The 22,359-nt window shown below is 38.4% G+C and overlaps 1 protein-coding gene and 1 long non-coding RNA gene across 6 annotated transcripts in view; one reads left to right on the top strand and one right to left on the bottom strand.

Annotated features, from left to right (window-relative positions):
* Positions 1 to 22,359, bottom strand: part of LOC133543343 (pre-B-cell leukemia transcription factor 1-like) — a 74,599-nt gene that overhangs the window by 25,903 nt on the left and 26,337 nt on the right. For 4 of the 5 annotated variants that reach the window (XR_009804356.1, XM_061887859.1, XM_061887860.1 and 1 more), the window contains exons 3-4: positions 22,202 to 22,275; positions 47 to 279 (exon numbers count right to left, since the gene is read on the bottom strand). Coding sequence is in view for 4 of the 5 variants with exons in the window: in XM_061887859.1 (XP_061743843.1) it covers positions 47 to 279; positions 22,202 to 22,275 (307 nt within the window). In the remaining variant the exon portion in view is untranslated. Of the gene's footprint in view, positions 1 to 46; positions 280 to 14,892; positions 14,979 to 22,201; positions 22,276 to 22,359 lie in introns of those variants that run through there. The other variant, XM_061887862.1, reaches the window with a different exon arrangement.
* On the top strand, positions 20,895 to 22,032 carry LOC133543587 (uncharacterized). The gene is made up of 2 exons (XR_009804414.1): positions 20,895 to 21,416; positions 21,670 to 22,032. It is a non-coding gene; the product is annotated as an uncharacterized LOC133543587 (long non-coding RNA).

The following is a 22,359-nucleotide window of genomic DNA, read 5'->3' as shown; positions in this document are numbered from 1 at the left end:
AAACACGTAAAAAAGTCCCAGTGGAGCGTCGAGGCGGTCGGCTCACCTGTTCGTACTTCTCCAGCTCGGTGTGGTAGATCTGTCGGATCTGAGTTAGCTTGGCTCGGTAGTCCGAGTGCTCCACGGAGTTGTCGGCGACGACTCCGCCCCCCACCGCCGCCGCCACCGAGACTCCGCCCTTGTCCGGCCCGGACACGCCCTCGGCCAGCAGCATGTTGTCCAGCCTCATGAGCTGGGCGTCGGGGGGGTCCTCCTCCTGAGGGCCACGGATACTCAGCACTGACAAAACAGGGAGAGGTCAAAGGTCACTAGCACCATCATATTAGCGGTTAGCTTTAGCCTGGGAGACACCAAGTCACTGTGATGAAGTCATTAATGGCAGTAATTAATCCCTCATTAGCATAATTAATCAGTGAAGTCTGCAGCATCCCAGCACGCTTGAACCTACCCCCACTTGTGCCGCTGCTCCACATTAATTAACACTCATGTTAATTAACAAGCTATCGGGGGTGGGGCCTAATTGTTAACGTCCTGCAGCACAATCATTAGCATTCTAATATTAGCATGCTAGCTTTTTTGCTAATTTTGCAAACATACCACTCAGCGTCAAATATTTTGCAGGCTCCAGCACCCCCTGCAACCCTAAAAAGGGACAAGCGGTAGAAAATGGATAGATGAATGGATTGACGAATAAGCTTATTTTTTTTCTGTAGGTAAACATTAGGGTTGCAGGATTTACTGGTACAACTAAAGTACCGCTGTAATGATACCAAGTACAAGAGTGTATCTCGTTGAAACAACAATCAATATTTTTTGTCATCAAAAAATATTTTTCCCTTTCTAAAAAAATGTATATTATGTTTATTAAGTCAGGAAATATGTGTACCTGGACACATATGGACTGTATGATCCTGTAAATACTTGGTATCACATCCATACCCAAATGTGTGGTATCATCCAAAACTAATGTCACGTATCAAAGAAGAGAAGAAGAAGTGATTATTACATTTGAACAGAAGTGTAGATAGAACATGTCAAAAGAGAAAATGAGCAGATATTAACAAGTAAATTAATAATTCATTTTCTACAGTTTGTCCCTCATAATGTGTATAAAATAATAGGTGAATAAATGACACAATATGTTACTGCAGACTAATTAGGAGTCTTTGTTTGTTTACTTATTTAAGGACAAAATTGTTCTTCATTTGCAATAATAAACATGTTTTATGTAACGAAAGATTTTATGTTCAATAATGACATTTTTGTGGTCCCCTTAATTTGGAATATTATCAAAAAGTACCAATACCAAAATATTGGTATTGAGACAACCTTAAGTATAAATATACCTTACTCACATGTTGGTACTTAATGCACGCTAATGTTAGCATGCTAGCATTTGATCTATTTTTCAGGTACACACCTCAAAGTGGTATGGTTTGGTATTTGACACACGTTAAAGTTAGCATTTTAAGCAGAGGATTTAGCTAATTTAGCAGGAATACACCTCAGTGTCATATATTTTGGTATTTCATTAATGCAAACAGTTAGCATGTTAGCATAGTACTTGTAGCATGCCAGCTTGTTGTTTTTTTTAGCTTTTTTTCCCCCATATTTTTGTTACCTGAGGCTATGGCCAGCATGCTAACTCTTAGCATTTCAGTTCGACTTTGGCATTTAATTTTCCAGTTCTTTGAAAGATAAAATCTGTATACTATACTGGTTTTGAAGGAGAAAACTGCCAAAGTGGCCTCCACATCCTTTATTTGGTGAGTGTGTTTCGGGTAGACCCTAGAATCAGATCCAAAATAAACCAACTTTACTGCAACATACTGACCAAAAGATTTAGAAAGTGTAGTCTTTGCTCCGCCCCCAAAACAAGAAATAGAGACAGGCATCACATGACCTGGTGAGCCATCACATGACCTGGTGAGGCATCACATGACCTGGTGAGTCATCACATGACCTGGTGAGTCATCACATGACCTGGTGAGCCATCACATGACCTGATGAGCCATCACATGACCTGGTGAGCCATCACATGACCTGGTGAGCCATCACATGACCTGGTGAGGCATCACATGACCTGGTGAGTCATCACATGACCTGGTGAGCCATCACATGACCTGGTGAGCCATCACATGACCTGGTGAGCCATCACATGACCTGGTGAGGCATCACATGACCTGGTGAGCCATCACATGACCTGGTGAGGCATCACATGACCTGGTGAGGCATCACATGACCTGGTGAGCCATCACATGACCTGGTGAGCCATCACATGACCTGGTGAGCCATCACATGACCTGGTGAGGCATCACATGACCTGGTGAGCCATCACATGACCTGGTGAGCCATCACATGACCTGGTGAGGCATCACATGACCTGGTGAGCCATCACATGACCTGGTGAGCCATCACATGACCTGGTGAGCCATCACATGACCTGGTGAGGCATCACATGACCTGGTGAGTCATCACATGACCTGGTGAGCCATCACATGACCTGGTGAGTCATCACATGACCTGGTGAGTCATCACATGACCTGGTGAGTCATCACATGACCTGGTGAGTCATCACATGACCTGGTGAGCCATCACATGACCTGGTGAGTCATCACATGACCTGGTGAGTCATCACATGACCTGGTGAGTCATCACATGACCTGGTGAGTCATCACATGACCTGGTGAGCCATCACATGACCTGGTGAGCCATCACATGACCTGGTGAGGCATCACATGACCTGGTGAGCCATCACATGACCTGGTGAGGCATCACATGACCTGGTGAGCCATCACATGACCTGGTGAGGCATCACATGACCTGGTGAGCCATCACATGACCTGGTGAGCCATCACATGACCTGGTGAGGCATCACATGACCTGGTGAGGCATCACATGACCTGGTGAGCCATCACATGACCTGGTGAGCCATCACATGACCTGGTGAGCCATCACATGACCTGGTGAGCCACTGCATGGGCAGACAGGAAGCCCCGCAGGACAATAATGCCAAGAGGTGGTCCTATTAGGGTCAGAGAGTAGACAGAATGTGGGTGGCAGAGATAAAGACCGCCCCTCTCAGGAAGCCATGGTCAAAAAGCAAGGCAGGCACGACAGAGAGAGCTCCCTAAATATAATAGGTCAACAAATAAATGTTTGTGTTTGCCTCAATGATGAACTTGTTGGGCAACACAAAGATAGTCAGTCAGGTGACATGAAGAAGTGTTGGACACCTGGGACTGGGACAGACCACTTCCACATTGGGACCACCACCACTACACCCGCGTGTGACACATGCTTGAAATGGAACAGGAAGTATTAACAATGGAAACGTAAACAGGAAGTGGAAACATGAAAGAGCATTTTGAGATGAAAGTCAAGGCGAGACGAAAGTGGAAGTGCACCCTTTGTGACCGCGTGAAGGCTCTTTGTTACTCTCAAATGGCCGCATGTAACACTGCGCTCATTAACACATTGGCCACGCCCCCAAAAGTACACCCTGAGTTTTCCTGAGGGCCCTAACGACAATGAACTCCTAATTACATGCAGTCAGGTGACTTTCATGAGCTGATTGTGATGTCATCTTCACACCATCATCATCATCATATCCACACACTGGGATCATGTAGACAACATCGTGACATCATGCTACCATGGTGACATCACCATGACGCCATCATGACATCTTCCTGATATCACTGTGACATCATCATGAAAACAGAACGACGTGGCATCCTGACGCCACCATGACATCATCAAGATTCCACCATGACCTCATCATGATTCCACCTTGACAACATGACATTAACATGATTCCACCATGACATCAACATAACGCCACCATGGCAACAACATGATTCCACCGTGACCTCATCAAGATTCCACCGTGACCTCATCAAGATTCCACCATGACATCATCATGATTCCACCTTGACAACATGACATTAACATGATTCCACCATGACATCATCAAGATTCCACCATGACCTCATCATGATTCCACCTTGACAAGATAACATTAACATGATTCCACCATGACATCAACATAACGCCACCATGACAACAACATGATTCCACCATGACATCATCATGATTCCACCGTGACCTCATCAAGATTCCACCGTGACCTCATCAAGATTCCACCGTGACATCATCATGATTCCACCGTGACCTCATCAAGATTCCACCATGACATCATCATGATTCCACCGTGACATCATCATGATTCCACCGTGACATCATCATGATTCCACCGTGACATCATCATGATTCCACCATGACATCATCAGGATTCCACCATGACATCATCATGATTCCACCATGACATCATCATGATTCCACCATGACTTCATCATGATTCCACCATGACATCATCGTGATTCCACCTTGACAACATAACATCATCATGATTCCACCATGACATCATCATGATTCCACCATGACATCATCGTGATTCCACCTTGACAAGATAACATTAACATGATTCCACCATGACATAAACATAACGCCACCATGACAACATCCTTATTACACCAAGACATCATCATGATTCCACCATGACATCATCATGATTCCACCATGACATCATCATGATTCCACCATGACATCATCATGATTCCACCATGACAACATGACATCATCGTGATTCCACCTTGACAAGATAACATTAACATGATTCCACCATGACATAAACATAACGCCACCATGACAACATAATTATTACACCATGATATCACCGTGATTCCACCATGACATCATCATGACTCCACCATGACATCATCTAGATTCCACCATGACATCATCGTGATTCCACCTTGACAACATAACATTAACATGATTCCACCATGACATCACCATGATTCCACCATGACATCATCATGATTCCACCGTGACATCATCATGATTCCACCGTGACATCATCATGATTCCACCATGACATCATCAGGATTCCACCATGACATCATCATGATTCCACCGTGACATCATCATGATTCCACCGTGACATCATCATGATCCCACCATGACATCATCAGGATTCCACCATGACATCATCATGATTCCACCGTGACATCATCATGATTCCACCGTGACCTCATCAAGATTCCACCATGACATCATCATGATTCCACCGTGACATCATCATGATTCCACCGTGACATCATCATGATTCCACCGTGACATCATCATGATCCCACCATGACATCATCAGGATTCCACCATGACCTCATCATGATTCCACCATGACATCATCAGGATTCCACCATGACATCATCATGATTCCACCGTGACATCATCATGATTCCACCGTGACCTCATCAAGATTCCACCATGACATCATCATGATTCCACCGTGACATCATCATGATTCCACCGTGACATCATCATGATTCCACCGTGACATCATCATGATTCCACCGTGACATCATCATGATTCCACCATGACATCATCAGGATTCCACCATGACATCATCATGATTCCACCATGACATCATCATGATTCCACCATGACTTCATCATGATTCCACCATGACAACATGACATCATCGTGATTCCACCTTGACAACATAACATCATCATGATTCCACCATGACATCATCATGATTCCACCATGACATCATCGTGATTCCACCTTGACAAGATAACATTAACATGATTCCACCATGACATAAACATAACGCCACCATGACAACATCCTTATTACACCATGACATCATCATGATTCCACCATGACATCATCATGATTCCACCATGACATCATCATGATTCCACCATGACAACATCGTGATTCCACCTTGACAACATAACATTAACATGATTCCACCATGACATCATCATGATTCCACCATGACATCATCATGATTCCACCATGACATCATCGTGATTCCACCTTGACAAGATAACATTAACATGATTCCACCATGACATAAACATAACGCCACCATGACAACATAATTATTACACCATGATATCACCGTGATTCCACCATGACATCATCATGACTCCACCATGACAACATAACATTAACATGATTCCACCATGACATCACCATGATTCCACCATGACATCACCATGATTCCACCATGACATCACCATGATTCCACCATGACATCATCATGATTCCACCGTGACATCATCATGATTCCACCGTGACATCATCGTGATTCCACCTTGACAAGATAACATTAACATGATTCCACCATGACATAAACATAACGCCACCATGACAACATCATTATTACACCATGATATCACCATGATTCCACCATGACATCATCATGACTCCACCATGACCTCATCATGATTCCACCTTGACAACATGACATTAACATGATTCCACCATGACATCAACATAACGGCACCATGACAACAACATGATTCCACCATGACATCATCCTGATTCCACCGTGACCTCATCAAGATTCCACCGTGACCTCATCAAGATTCCACCGTGACATCATCATGATTCCACCGTGACATCATCATGATTCCACCGTGACATCATCATGATTCCACCATGACATCATCATTATTCCATCATGACATCATCATGATTCCACCATGACAACATGACATCATCGTGATTCCACCTTGACAACATAACATTAACATGATTCCACCATGACATCATCATGATTCCACCATGACATCATCATGATTCCACCATGACATCATCATGATTCCACCATGACAACATGACATCATCGTGATTCCACCGTGACATCATCATGATTCCACCATGACATCATCATTATTCCATCATGACATCATCATGATTCCACCATGACAACATGACATCATCGTGATTCCACCTTGACAACATAACATTAACATGATTCCACCATGACATCATCATGATTCCACCATGACATCATCATGATTCCACCATGACATCATCATGATTCCACCATGACAACATGACATCATCGTGATTCCACCTTGACAAGATAACATTAACATGATTCCACCATGACATAAACATAACGCCACCATGACAACATCATTATTACACCGTGATATCACCATGATTCCACCATGACATCATCATGATTCCACCGTGACATCATCGTGATTCCACCTTGACAACATAACATTAACATGATTCCACCATGACATAAACATAACGCCACCATGACAACATAATTATTACACCATATCACCATGATTCCACCATGACATCATCATGACTCCACCATAACATCATCTAGATTCCACCATGTCAACATGACATCCTCATGATTCCACCCTGACAACATGACATTAACATGATTCCATCATGACAACAACATGATTCCCCCATGACAACATCATGATTCCACCATGACAACATCATGATTCCACTTTGACAACATGACAACAACATGATTCCACCATGACATCATCGTGATTTCTTCTTGACAACATGACATTAACATGATTCCACCATGACATCATCATGATTCCACCATGACATCATCGTGATTTTTTCTTGACAACATGACATTACCATGATTCCACCATGACATCAACATGATTCCACCATGACATCAACATAATGCCACCATGACAACAACATGATTCCACCATGACATCATCATGATTCCACCATGACATCATCGTGATTTCTTCTTGACAACATGACATTACCATGATTCCACCATGACATCAACATAACGCCACCATGACAACAACATGATTCCACCATGACATCAACATAACGCCACCATGACAACAACATGATTCCACATAACAACAACATGATTTTACCATGACAACACAATGCCACCATGACATGACATTAACATGATTCCACATGACATCATTGAGATGCCACCATGGCATCATAGTGTCATCATGACAACATAATTTTGACAGCTTCCTGACATCATCATGATTCCACCATGACAACATCGAGATGCCACCATGACAGCATGACATCATCATTACGCCACCATGACAACATGACATTAACATGACGCCACCATGTCATCATAGTGTCGTCATGACAACATAATTTTGACAGCTTTCTGACATGAAGATGACGACACCATGACATCATCACGACGCCACCGTGGCATCATCGTGTTGTCATGACAACATAATTTTGACAGCTACCTGACATCAACACGACATCATCATGACGAGATATTATCATGGCGCCACATGACGTCATCGTGTTACGTGTGGTGAACATGAACGGGGTGGAGTTTTATGGGAAAGGCCGTGTTTCCATGACAACTAACAAAAAGTAAATAATCCCCATTAGCCGCACGGCGTGTCTGGAAGGTAAGCAGGAAGAGGTTCAAAAAGCAGAGTCAGCTGCTCATTAACAAGCAGGAAGTCACACACGTCAATAAAAGGGGGGGGGGGTGTTTTAATGTGACACCTTGAGGCGGATAACGAGGCGCCACAGTGGAGTTCATTAGGCCGCCGCTGAAGGATCCTGCCGGGCGCCGCTAACGACATGGGAGGATTGGGACGCGACACTCGATGAAAAAAACATGAATGCTGTCAGCTCTGACGCCCTCTGGAACGTTCCGCAGCGGCCCAGCGGACGATCCCAGACCCAGGAACAACATCACAGCAGTGCAATTAAAAAGGCTGCTGTCGGGCCCGGCTTGCATGGCCGCCATCTTGGCGCCGACCACACACGCACAAGACCACAAGACTCCCAGTTTGTCCAGTACGTCACTGGCTTTCCCACTGGGAGTCCTGCACACACCTTCCTGAGATCACAAATCATCTCTCCTCTTTTACACTGTAAAGGAAAAAGAAAAAGGGACTCGGTGGCGCTATCTGCAGCTTTAAATCCACTCTTATCAACCTGATTTCCTACAACACCACGCATGCACAACCTTTAAAATAGCATTCACTATTAGTGGGCGTGTGATTTACTAACACTGTGAGTGCAAGTAAAAGGTGAGGCAGAACACCTTATTAAATGAGTATTTTGCTTGTGCCATACAAGGCATCACCATGGAGACACTCATTTACTGCTCATACATGTCATCAGGGTCCTCATACATGTGGCGTTTTACAAAAAGCAGGAGATATCTACCACTTTTTATGGGCATTTTACAAGCAATCGTGCAGTGCATCTACCAGGACACCACTTTGTTTCCTCCCCCCTGGGAGGGAGGCTGCACTTATGTGCTGAACACACACAAAAAAACCATGCAAGTAAGATTTGGGATCCAGAAAAAAAATGGATATTGTACAAAAAGTTGCATTGGTCCTCCAGTCTTCTTCTACAGTGTTTGGCCTGCAAGTCCAAGTCTAGTTAAGCTGATTTTTGGGTAAACTTGTTGTAAGCTAAAAAAAACTGCCATTTGTTTGAAATTGTGGTATAAAGAAGCGAAATCGAACAAAAAAGTCGAGCATAAAAATCTTCAGAACACAGAAAAACAAGAAAGGGTACAAAAATATGAATAATTGCATGGAAAACAGTTCATGGTTCAAAAAAATATCCAACAAAAATCAGATTTTTCCAATGTTTGTATTTATTTGTCACCAAAACTTGTTTCGGTGCCAATATAACAATGTCCATTTTTGGGGGGGTGTACCACATATTACTGGCAGTGTTTTGGCTCAGTAAAAATGTATACTTAAATAAGTTTTTTAAAATAAATGATATAAGTAATATTTTCTGTCAAAAAACAAATGCCATTAAAAAAATATATATGAAATTACAATAAAACACACTCATTTCATTACTTTTAATCAGCCCCTCCAGTCACCCAGCAGCTATGAAATTATAAAAGGATGTTTCTGAACTGACAATACGTCCAACTGTGTCAGTCTGCACACTCTTCTCAAACGTGCTAAATAAAACACTCGCAAAAAGTGTTGATACAAATAAATCCAAATGAGCATATTTGCATCTTCTCTCCACAGTGTTGCCGCCATTTTGACGATCAGCTCATATTTTGTATATTAATAAGGCCAGAGACGCAAAATGGATCGCACGTCTCATTTATTTCTCTTTTTTATCACTTTTGTGTGTGCTATTGAGTTTGCACGGGTTTTAGCACACGCAAACCTTTAGTAGATCAGGCCCTATGTCTAAAATAATCTTACATACTGTTTCACATTAGCCACTGAGCGAGCACGCGAGCACGCACGCACGCACGCACGCACGCACGCACGCACGCACGCACGCACACACACACACACACACACACACACACACACACACACACACACACACACACACACACACACACACAGTAGTGTGAATATGTGATGCAAGTGGAAAGGAGAAAGTATTTTATGACTTTAATGCGGCGTGATGTGATGTGAATATGCGTGCGTGCGTGCGTGCGTGTGTGTGTGTGTAAGATCTGAATGAGAGCTGAAAGCGTAGTAAGATGCGGGGGGGTGTATAGCGGGTGGGGTGGTTGGGTAATGGGGGCACCCTGCTTGGTGCGCCTGAGGTTTGCTAAGGGGTGGAGGGGGTGGGCCCGCTTGACTGCCTGGGGGGCGGGATCAAAGTGGACTACATGTTGAGTGTTGATTTGGGCCAATAGGGGGGGGGTTGTCTTGTTCGGCTTTAACTCTCTCTCTCTGTGTGTGTGTGTGTGTGTGTGTGTGTGTGTGTGTGTGTCTGTGTGTGCGTGTGTGTGTGTGTGTGCATCTAATGGAGAGCCAAATACTAGTCCGTGAACATTGCTCCATATGAAATAACAAGTGTGTGTAAGAAATTGAAATGTGCCCCCTTTAGCCAAACTTAATAAAACAAATACAATAAATATGTAAATAAAGACATACTGTAATAACTTGAAGTAAATAATGAAGATTAAAAAACTAAAATTCAAAACATTTTTTTTTACTAAAAGCTGACCCTTTTTATATGTGCATAGCATGTATATATTATGTCTCAAGAAGGTAACAAGTACAAGAATGTGTGTGTGTGTGTGTTTCTAGCCTTTTTGAGACATGAAGAAGGAAAAGTATCTTCCACATGAGGAGGTGTGAAGAAGTGCTGATGGTCCCAGTAATAACATTGCATGTAATAGACAATGTCTCATTTGTGGTGACATCATCAACATGAGTCACCATGAATTTACCATGAATTGATTAACGTGGACCCCGACTTAAACAAGTTGAAAAACTTATTGGGGTGTTACCATTTAGTGGTCAATTGTACGGAATATGTACTGTACTGTGCAATCTACTAATAAAAGTATCAATCAATCAATCAATCAAAGGCTGTTCCCAAAAAGGAGGGATTGTTCACATTGACTGTGTGTCGCTTTTAAAAGTGCTCCCCCTCTGCTCAACATATGAAATAACAAGTGTGTGTAACAAATTTAAATGTGCACCCCTTTGGCCAAAATTAATAAAAAAAATAAATGAATATGTATCTAGAGACATACTGTAATAACTTGTAGTAAATAATGAAGATTAAAAATTACAAATCAAAAATAAAATAAAAAACACAAACTAAAAGCTGACATTGTTTATATGTGCATAGTATGTAAATATTAATAATGTTGTAAATACACTTCTGCATATATCTAGAAAGGTGGTCCTAAAGAGGGAGGTAGGTCTCTAGAAGGTAACACATACAAGAATGTGTGTTTGTGTGTGATGTTGTACATACAGCAGCAGGAGGGCGCCATGACACAGTGTCGTCATAGCAACCAAAGCTCTTGATGGTTAGCGTTTCAGCAAACAGACTGGAAAATAATGGGCTGCCCCTGAGGTCACACACTTGACCACGCGACCTCCGACCCCAGAGTCACCGGCGCGCACGTCGGCGAAGTGAAGGGGCTGACGTGACCTGGGCGCCCGCCTACGCTTTTCAGCCTCCCGCGTGAAAGCTGACACCACACCAACATGGCCGCCAGAAGGTGGCGAGGGGAATGAAGAGAAACGGCGAGTCAGCTATACTTTTGTTTGACACGCTGACATTTACCACGGCGACGCTTTACTTCTGCATCCGCCGCCACCAAACACTGACCCCGCCCAACCACGCAGGTGAGTGGCGGTCCATCACACTAAACACACCAGCAGGGAGCCCACAGCTAACAGCAGCTAGCCTTACGAGCCCTGACTAGCAAGGCAACACGATGCTAACTTATTCACACATTGTCTCAGTCAGCTTTTATTTTGAAGGTTATATATATATATATATATATATATATATATATATATATATATATATATATATATATATATATATATATATATATATATATAGTGAATTATATTTATATATAGCACTTTTCTCTAGTGACTCAAAGCGCTTTACATAGTGAAACCCAATATCTAAGTTACATTTAAACCATTTAAACCATATATACTGTATTGCGGGGGCTCGGAACCTTTCCACTACAGAGGGCCCCGGGGCCCACTCAAATATTAACACTGAATTAGTCATCTTGAGTAATCTGAATTTATTTAACTTACTTACCAAAATAGACTTAAACAGTAACCTAAGAGTAAAGACTAATCAAATATACTGCAACAGAAAGAACACATAAATAATAAATGTACATACGATTAGGCAGTGCAACACATTCTAACTCAATTACTAATAAATAATAATATATATATGTTTCTTAAAAAACACTGCCAATAAAATTAGAGAAAAAATTATTTAATCATTTTATTGGTATTCAATAACTATATATAATAGATGTAGAATAAACCTTGTCAAATGATATGAAAACATGTGTTAGTCACAAAGATTTTTTTTTATCAAGTCTTAGGTCAGACTGATTCCAAAAATAAAAAGTGATTGAATAATGTTGAGTATTAAACTCTGCGACTGTTTTTTTTTTTTTTATATTGACCACGTTGGGGTTCGGGTCAGAGAACACAGGGTCATCTTTTTGGACTCTTCCAACTTTAATGCTGTATATTGGTTTATATTAGGTTCAAATACCATCAATTGATGAAGGTGGACCCCGACTTAAACAAGTTGATAAACTTATTGGGGTGTTACCATTTAGTGGTCAATTGTATGGAATATGTACTGTACTCTGCACTCTCCTAATAAAAGTTTCAATCAATCAATAGTATCTGTAAACCACAAACAAACACCCATCAACATTTATATCATTTATCTAAACAACAATATATATTTTTTTATACCTATTGGCTGTAAGTCAGGGGTGTCCAAACTTTTTTCCACAGAAAAATGTAAGCATGCAGGGCCATTTTGATATTTTTCATTTTCAAACCATAACAAAATATATGGAATTCTTTTTCATCCTTAGGGCTCCTGGGGAGCATAGAGGGTCTCAGTCACTAAAATGTTAAAAATAAGTCAAATTATTATTATTTAATAATTTGACAGTAAATCTCTATATCAACTTGAGGTTGATATAAAGTAAAACAAATAAGGTTTTATGCCTTTTCTGTCAAAGACAACTTTGTTTTTTATAGTAAAACTGAAATATGCAGTATTTAGATAGATAGATGGTACTTTATTGATTCCTTCAGGAGAGTTCCTTTATTTAGCAATTAAAGCCCTCAAAGATCAATAATACAGGACACCGTTGATTTGATTCATTTAATATTTTTGAGTAAAACAGTGAAAAGTTAAATAAATCCCACTAAATATATTTGAGATCCGAAAGGTTCCCCACTCATAAAGTGATGCATTTTTATTAGTTTTTTTTACTTTTAACACTTAAATTTCAAGATCAACTTCTGGTATATCTGTCGATTTTAAGTTTGAACTATTATTTTGTTTGTTTTATGCTCTTTTGTCAAAACTTTTATGTTTTTATATGGCAGCCACACAACATATGCAATATTTTTCCACATAAAACATTTGAAAGTAATAATTTTTAAGTAATAATTCATTATAACATATATTTTTTGGTTCTTTTTTTTCTTTTCTTTTTTTGAGCAATGGAAAAAAAAGAAAATAAAGACAAAAGGAGGAAAAAAAACTGCCTTCATGGCAGCTTTGTGTAAACATTGCCACTTTTTCTCATGAGATCTTACATCATTCCACTTTTTTTTTATGTTTTTTTTTTTTTTTTGCAATACTATCAATTTTGCAATTTTTGCAGAATGTGTGATGGGACGGTAAACGATTAGCTGCGGGCCGCAAATGGACCCCGGGCCGCACTTTGGATACCCCTGCTAAGTAAAGTACTAGACACATAATATATATATAGATATGCTGTAAGTAAAGTACTAGACACATAATATATATATAGATATGCTGTAAGTAAAGTACTAGACACATAATATATACATAGATATGCTGTAAGTAAAGTACTAGACACATAATATATATAGATATGCTGTAAGTAAAGTACTAGACACATAATATATATATAGACATGCTGTAAGTAAAGTACTAGACACATAATATATATATAGATATGCTGTAAGTAAAGTACTAGACACATAATATATATATAGATATGCTGTAAGTAAAGTACTAGACACATAATATATATAGATATGCTGTAAGTAAAGTACTAGACACATAATATATATATAGATATGCTGTAAGTAAAGTACTAGACACATAATATATATAGATATGCTGTAAGTAAAGTACTAGACACATAATATATATATAGACATGCTGTAAGTAAAGTACTAGACACATAATATATATATAGATATGCTGTAAGTAAAGTACTAGACACATAATATATATAGATATGCTGTAAGTAAAGTACTAGACACATAATATATATATAGATATGCTGTAAGTAAAGTACTAGATGCTGTCAGTAAACACAATCTATTGTATTTTGACAACGTCACGTGAGCTAGCCACATTAGCAGCAGCAATGCTATCCTAAACAGGGCGATGTTAGCTTGTAGCATTCTGACAACACAGCACTAATAATATTAATAAAACACCAGTAAATGTTACACAATAACAGCGATGTCTATTAATAAACTAATTGAATCTCATATAATAATGAACATACTCACATCGTCAAAGACTAGAGCAGCGATTAAACTAGCAGAGAAACAAGTCAGCACACATTAACACACCTCAAACAGGAAGCGGAAGTGACACCTGCAGGAAGGAAGCGGAAGTGACACTGTCAAGAAATGCTTCAAAATAAAGTATCTGAAAGGTAGACAACATGGAGAATTCTTAACAAATACACTCATAAAAACAGATGAAAAATACATTTACATACAATTACACTGTATTGTAATTTAAAAAATTATATATATGTTTCTGGACTAAACTGTCCATACACATAAAGTTCAAATGACCATACAGATTCACTCCTTTAGTCATCATTTTTGCACTTGAGAAACTTCTCAAAGACTTAAGCTGCAGACGTCTTCACTTTGGTGGAGATTGTCATTACTGCCACCAGTGGTGCAAAGGTGTATTACAACTAAGTACCACTGCAGCCCATACGGACCACAGCTGACAAGCACATATTTTGTGGCGGCCCTCTGGCGGGAAGATGGCCGTCCAACAGTGGTTAAGAAACACTGTGGGTGCGGCCCTCTAGAGGGCGATGGCTTCTCCCGTCAGTGGTTAAGAAACACTGTGGGGCGGCCCTCTAGGGGGCGATGGCCGCCCCACAGTGGTTAAAAATCACTGTGGGGCGGCCCTCTAGGGGGCGATGGCCGTCCAACAGTGGTTAAGAGACACTGTGGGGCGGCCCTCTATAAATGTATATTACTACATTTACAGTAATATACACTACATTTACAGTAATACACACTACATTTACAGTAATATACACTACATTTACAGCAATATACACTACATTTACAGTAATACACACTACATTTACAGTAATATACACTACATTTACAGTAATATACACTACATTTACAGTAATACACACTACATTTACAGTAATATACACTACATTTACTGTGATATACACTACATTTACAGTAATACACACTACATTTACAGTAATACACACTACATTTACAGTAATACACACTACATTTACAGTAATACACACTACATTTACAGTAATATACACTACATTTACTGTGATATACACTACATTTACAGTAATACACACTACATTTACTGTGATATACACTACATTTACAGTAATACACACTACATTTACAGTAATATACACTACGTTCACAGTTATATACACTACATTTACAGTTATATACACTACATTTACAGTAATATACACTACATTTACAGTATTATACACTACATTTACAGTGATGTACACTACATTTACAGTAATATACACTACATTTACAGTAATATACACTACATTTACAGTAATATACACTACATCTACAGTAATATACACTACATTTACAGTAATATACACTACGTTCACAGTAATATACACTACATTTACAGTAATATACACTACATCTACAGTAATATACACTACATCTACAGTAATATACACTACATTTACAGTAATATACACTACGTTCACAGTAATATACACTACATTTACAGTGATGTACACTACATTTACAGTATTATACACTACATTTACAGTAATATACACTACATATACAGTAATATACACTACATCTACAGTAATATACACTACATTTACAGTAATATACACTACGTTCACAGTAATATACACCACATTTACAGTAATATACACTACATCTACAGTATTATACACTACATTTACAGTGATGTACACTACATTTACAGTATTATACACTACATTCACAGTAATATACACTACATTTACAGTAATATACACTACATTTACAGTAATATACACTACATCTGCAGTAATATACACTACATTTACAGTAATATACACTACATTTACTGTGATATACACTACATTTACAGTAATATACACTACATTTACAGTAATATACACTACATATACAGTAATATACACTACATCTACAGTAATATACACTACATTTACAGTAATATACACTACGTTCACAGTAATATACACCACATTTACAGTAATATACACTACATCTACAGTAATATACACTACATTTACAGTAATATACACTACATTTACAGTGATGTACACTACATTTACAGTATTATACACTACATTCACAGTAATATACACTACATTTACAGTAATATACACTACATTTACAGTAATATACACTACATCTACAGTAATATACACTACATTTACAGTAATATACACTACATTTACTGTGATATACACTACATTTACAGTAATATACACTACATTTACAGTAATATACACTACATTTACAGTAATATACACTACGTTCACAGTTATATACACTACATTTACAGTAATATACACTACATTTACAGTTATATACACTACATTTACAGTAATATACACTACGTTCACAGTTATATACACTACATTTACAGTAATATACACTACATTTACAGTTATATACACTACATTTACAGTAATATACACTACATTTACAGTGATGTACACTACATTTACAGTAATATACACTACATTTACAGTATTATACACTACATTCACAGTAATATACACTACATTTACAGTGATATACACTACATTTACAGTAATATACACTACATTTACAGTAATATACACTACATTTACAGTGATATACACTACATTTACAGTAATACACACTACATTTACAGTAATAAACACTACATTTACAGTAATATACACTACATTTACAGTGATATACAAAACATTTACAGTGATATGCACTACATTTACAGTAATATACACTACATTTACAGTAATATACACTACATTTACAGTAATATACACTACATTTACAGTATTATACACTACATTTACAGTAATATACACTACATTTACAGTAATATACACTACATTTACAGTAATATACACTACATTTACAGTAATATACATTATGTTCACAGTAATATACACTACATTTACAGTAATATACACTACATTTACAGTAATATACAAAACATTTACAGTAATATGCACTACATTTACAGTAATATACACTACATTTACAGTAATATACACTACATTTACAGTAATATACACTACATTTACAGTATTATACACTACATTTACAGTAATATACACTACATTTACAGTAATATACACTACATTTACAGTAATATACACTACATTTACAGTAATATACATTATGTTCACAGTAATATACACTACATTTACAGTAATATACACTACATTTACAGTAATATACAAAACATTTACAGTAATATACACTACATTTACAGTAATATACACTGTGTTCACAGTAATATACACTACATTTACAGTAATATACATTATGTTCACAGTAATATACACTACATTTACAGTAATATACACTACATTTACAGTAATATACACTACATTTACAGTAATATACACTGTGTTCACAGTAATATACACTACATTTACAGTAATATACATTATGTTCACAGTAATATACACTACATTTACAGTAATATACACTACATTTACAGTAATATACACTACATTTACAGTAATATACACTACATTCACAGTAATATACACTACATTTACAGTGATATACACTACATTTACAGTAATATACACTACATTTACAGTAATATACACTACATTTACAGTGATATACACTACATTTACAGTAATACACACTACATTTACAGTAATAAACACTACATTTACAGTAATATACACTACATTTACAGTGATATACAAAACATTTACAGTGATATGCACTACATTTACAGTAATATACACTACATTTACAGTAATATACACTACATTTACAGTAATATACACTACATTTACAGTATTATACACTACATTTACAGTAATATACACTACATTTACAGTAATATACACTACATTTACAGTAATATACACTACATTTACAGTAATATACATTATGTTCACAGTAATATACACTACATTTACAGTAATATACACTACATTTACAGTAATATACAAAACATTTACAGTAATATGCACTACATTTACAGTAATATACACTACATTTACAGTAATATACACTACATTTACAGTAATATACACTACATTTACAGTATTATACACTACATTTACAGTAATATACACTACATTTACAGTAATATACACTACATTTACAGTAATATACACTACATTTACAGTAATATACATTATGTTCACAGTAATATACACTACATTTACAGTAATATACACTACATTTACAGTAATATACAAAACATTTACAGTAATATACACTACATTTACAGTAATATACACTGTGTTCACAGTAATATACACTACATTTACAGTAATATACATTATGTTCACAGTAATATACACTACATTTACAGTAATATACACTACATTTACAGTAATATACACTACATTTACAGTAATATACACTGTGTTCACAGTAATATACACTACATTTACAGTAATATACATTATGTTCACAGTAATATACACTACATTTACAGTAATATACACTACATTTACAGTAATATACACTACAATTTGAGGTGAAATTATTGCAACTTACATGCAAAAGACAAATGTCCACTGCAGAGGACGCTGCTTCTCAGAAGGATGAATTGTTGCTGAAAAGAAAATATTTGTGTTTGCCATATTGGTTTTATGTTTGATTCTCATTTTCTTATAACATATTTTCCGGACTATAATCCGCTACTTTTTTCCCTAAACTTTGAACCCTGCAGTTTATAGAAAGGTGCTAATAGAAAGCTTCTAATCTATGGATTTTTATTTTTTTTTGCTAATGGCTAAATTATGGAATGGATCAAGCAAGCAAATTAAACAATGTACTAAATGTGTTACTCAGTGGCCTCGTTATTTGGAGTGTCCGCCCTGAGATGGTCGTGAGTCATACCAAAGACTATAAACATGGGAGCCATTACCTCCCTGCTTGGCACTCAGCATCAAAGCTGGGAATTAAATGGGTTGTACTTGTATAGCGCTTTTCTACCTTCAAGGTACTCAAGGCGCTTTGACACTACTTCCACATTTACCCATTCACACACACATTCACACACTGATGGAGGGAGCTGCCATGCAAGACGCCAACCAGCACCCATCAGGACACAACGGACGAGACGAGGTTGGTATTAGTTGGGAATTGAACCAGGGACGCTCGGGTTGCGCACGGCCACTCTCCCCACTGCACCACGCCGTCCCTGGAATTGGGGGTTAAATCACCAGAAATGTTTTCCGGGCGTGGCACCGCTGCTGCTCACTGCTCCCCTCACCTCCCAGGGGGTGAACAAGGGGATGGGTCAAATGCAGAGGACACATTTCACCACACCTAGTGTGTGTTTTGCAATCATTGCGCCTTTAACGTTACTTAAAATGATCCACTTTAGGAAACCTTCCAAACTTTTAGGTGTCTACAAAGTAGAAGGAAAAAGAACCCTGAAAAACAACATTTAAAAAAAAAGGAGAAAACCTTATCACATAAAGGATGAACAAAGACTTCAATGACTTTTCTGCTTTGTTTGATCAGCTCTTTTTACTGTTGAAAGGAAAGTTTTCCTACCAAAGACAAACATTAATTTAAAAATGTCATTTTCACATATCTTCGGCTGATATATGAAAAAAAACGTTTTTCTTTTCAATTTTAGTGATTGCAGCTCATATATTTGAATCGGCAAATTTAGGTGGGGAAAAAATCACAAAATATTTAATACATTTAAGTAATCAAATCAAAAAATATTTAAAATGTACTAAAACCATTCAGTAAATGTATTTACAACCTACAATTTTAAGCACCCCTGCAGTTTAAAAAACACTATGCCCTGGTACCTGACTGTCAGGCTGGAGCACCACATCCATCCATCCATCCATTTTCTACCGCTTATTCCCTTTGGGGTCGCTGGTGCCTATCTCAGCTACAATTGGGCGGAAGGCGGCGTACACACTGGACAAGTCGCCGCCTCATCGCAGGGCCTGGAGTGGCACACTAGACTGAAAAGCGAACCATGTCTGACATTGTGGGCGTGCTACAAAGCTCACCTTGTCAACAAATTGTGTTTCCTTCACAACAAACTACTTCCTGCTGTGAAAGACTTGTTCAACATTCTTTCCTGCACCTTTCTTATCAGGCACTGGCGGTCAGGGCAGGTCAAAAGTTCGTGTGTGTGTGTGTGTGTGTGTGTGTGTGTGTGTGTGTGTGTGTGTGTGTGTGTGTGTGTGTGTGTGTGTGTGTGTGTGTGTGTGTGTGTGTGTGTGTGTGTGTGTGTGTGTGTGTGCGAGTGTGTGTGTGTGTGTGTGTGTGCGAGTGAACGCAGCTGCTCAGACGACAGGATGTCCCACTCTGATGAATATGTAGAAATATTTACTCTAGTCAAGGTGACAGCTGGTCACATGACAGGAAGACGACATGACACGACAAAAGCGACACAAGAATGGCACAAAGAGAGAAGGTGTGCTAACGTTAGCCGGACACTTGAACTTTAGACGAACTCGTCAGTAAGAAGTAAAAGGCTCGTCTCGACCCCCTCAAAAGAAAACATCAAGAGAGCAGGAGGTCACATGACAACATAAACAACGCCATGCGTGTGTGTGAGCTTGCCATCATGGAGGTCAAAAGTAAGTGTGTGTGTGTTTTCTTGTTTTTCTCCCCTTCTTGAGACATGAAGAAGGAAAAGTATCTTCCATATGAGGAGGTGCAAATGATGGTGCCAATAAGATTGCATCTAGTAGAGAGGCAAATACTAGAGTCTGTGAACATTGCTCCAAAGTCAGGATGTGTTGTTGCTTTAATGTGCATAGAAAAGTAAAGTAAAGGCAGCAATATATGATGAAACAGCTAAAGAAGGACTTCCCTCTTCATCCCCGCCAGGTGAAGATGTGATTTGAGCACTAAGACAAGACTATAGTGGCCATCAACACTGACCTTCTACAGCTTTTCTTGGCCAAAGTGCGGCACAGGGGCCATCTGTGGTCCCTGACTCCTTTGTCATCAAATACACAATGTCTCTTTTGTGGTGACATCATCAACATGAGGCTGCTCCCAAAAAGGAGGGATTGTGTGTCGCTTTTAAAAGTGCTCCCCCTCTGGCCAACATATGAAATAACAAGTGTGTGTAAGAAATGGATTTCTTTTTAAATTATTTTTTTTTAATAACTGTGTATATGTATATAAACACATACTGCAATAACTTCAAGTAAATAATGAAGATTAAAAAACAATTATGAATTAAAAGCTTACCTTTTTATATGTGCATAGTATGTATATATTAATCATGTTGGAAATACACTTCTGCATATATCTAGAAAAGCTTGCTCCTAAAGCGAGAGGCAGGTCTCAAGATAACAAGTACAAGGTGTGTGTGTGTGTGTGTGTGTGTGTGTGTGTGTGTGTGTTTCGATACCTGTTTTTTCTTTGATCTCACACAGCACGCTGAAGAGCGCCGGCTTCATGCGGTCACAGCTCAGAGCGTGTTTCCTGCAACACACACACACACACACACACACACACACACACACACACACACACACACACACACACACACACACACACACACACACA

This window comes from Nerophis ophidion, linkage group LG26 (genome assembly GCF_033978795.1).
Source record: "Nerophis ophidion isolate RoL-2023_Sa linkage group LG26, RoL_Noph_v1.0, whole genome shotgun sequence".
Lineage (NCBI taxonomy): Eukaryota > Metazoa > Chordata > Actinopteri > Syngnathiformes > Syngnathidae > Nerophis > Nerophis ophidion.
The sequence above is the reverse complement of the archived record's forward strand: the minus strand, read 5'-3'. Positions and strand labels throughout refer to the sequence as shown.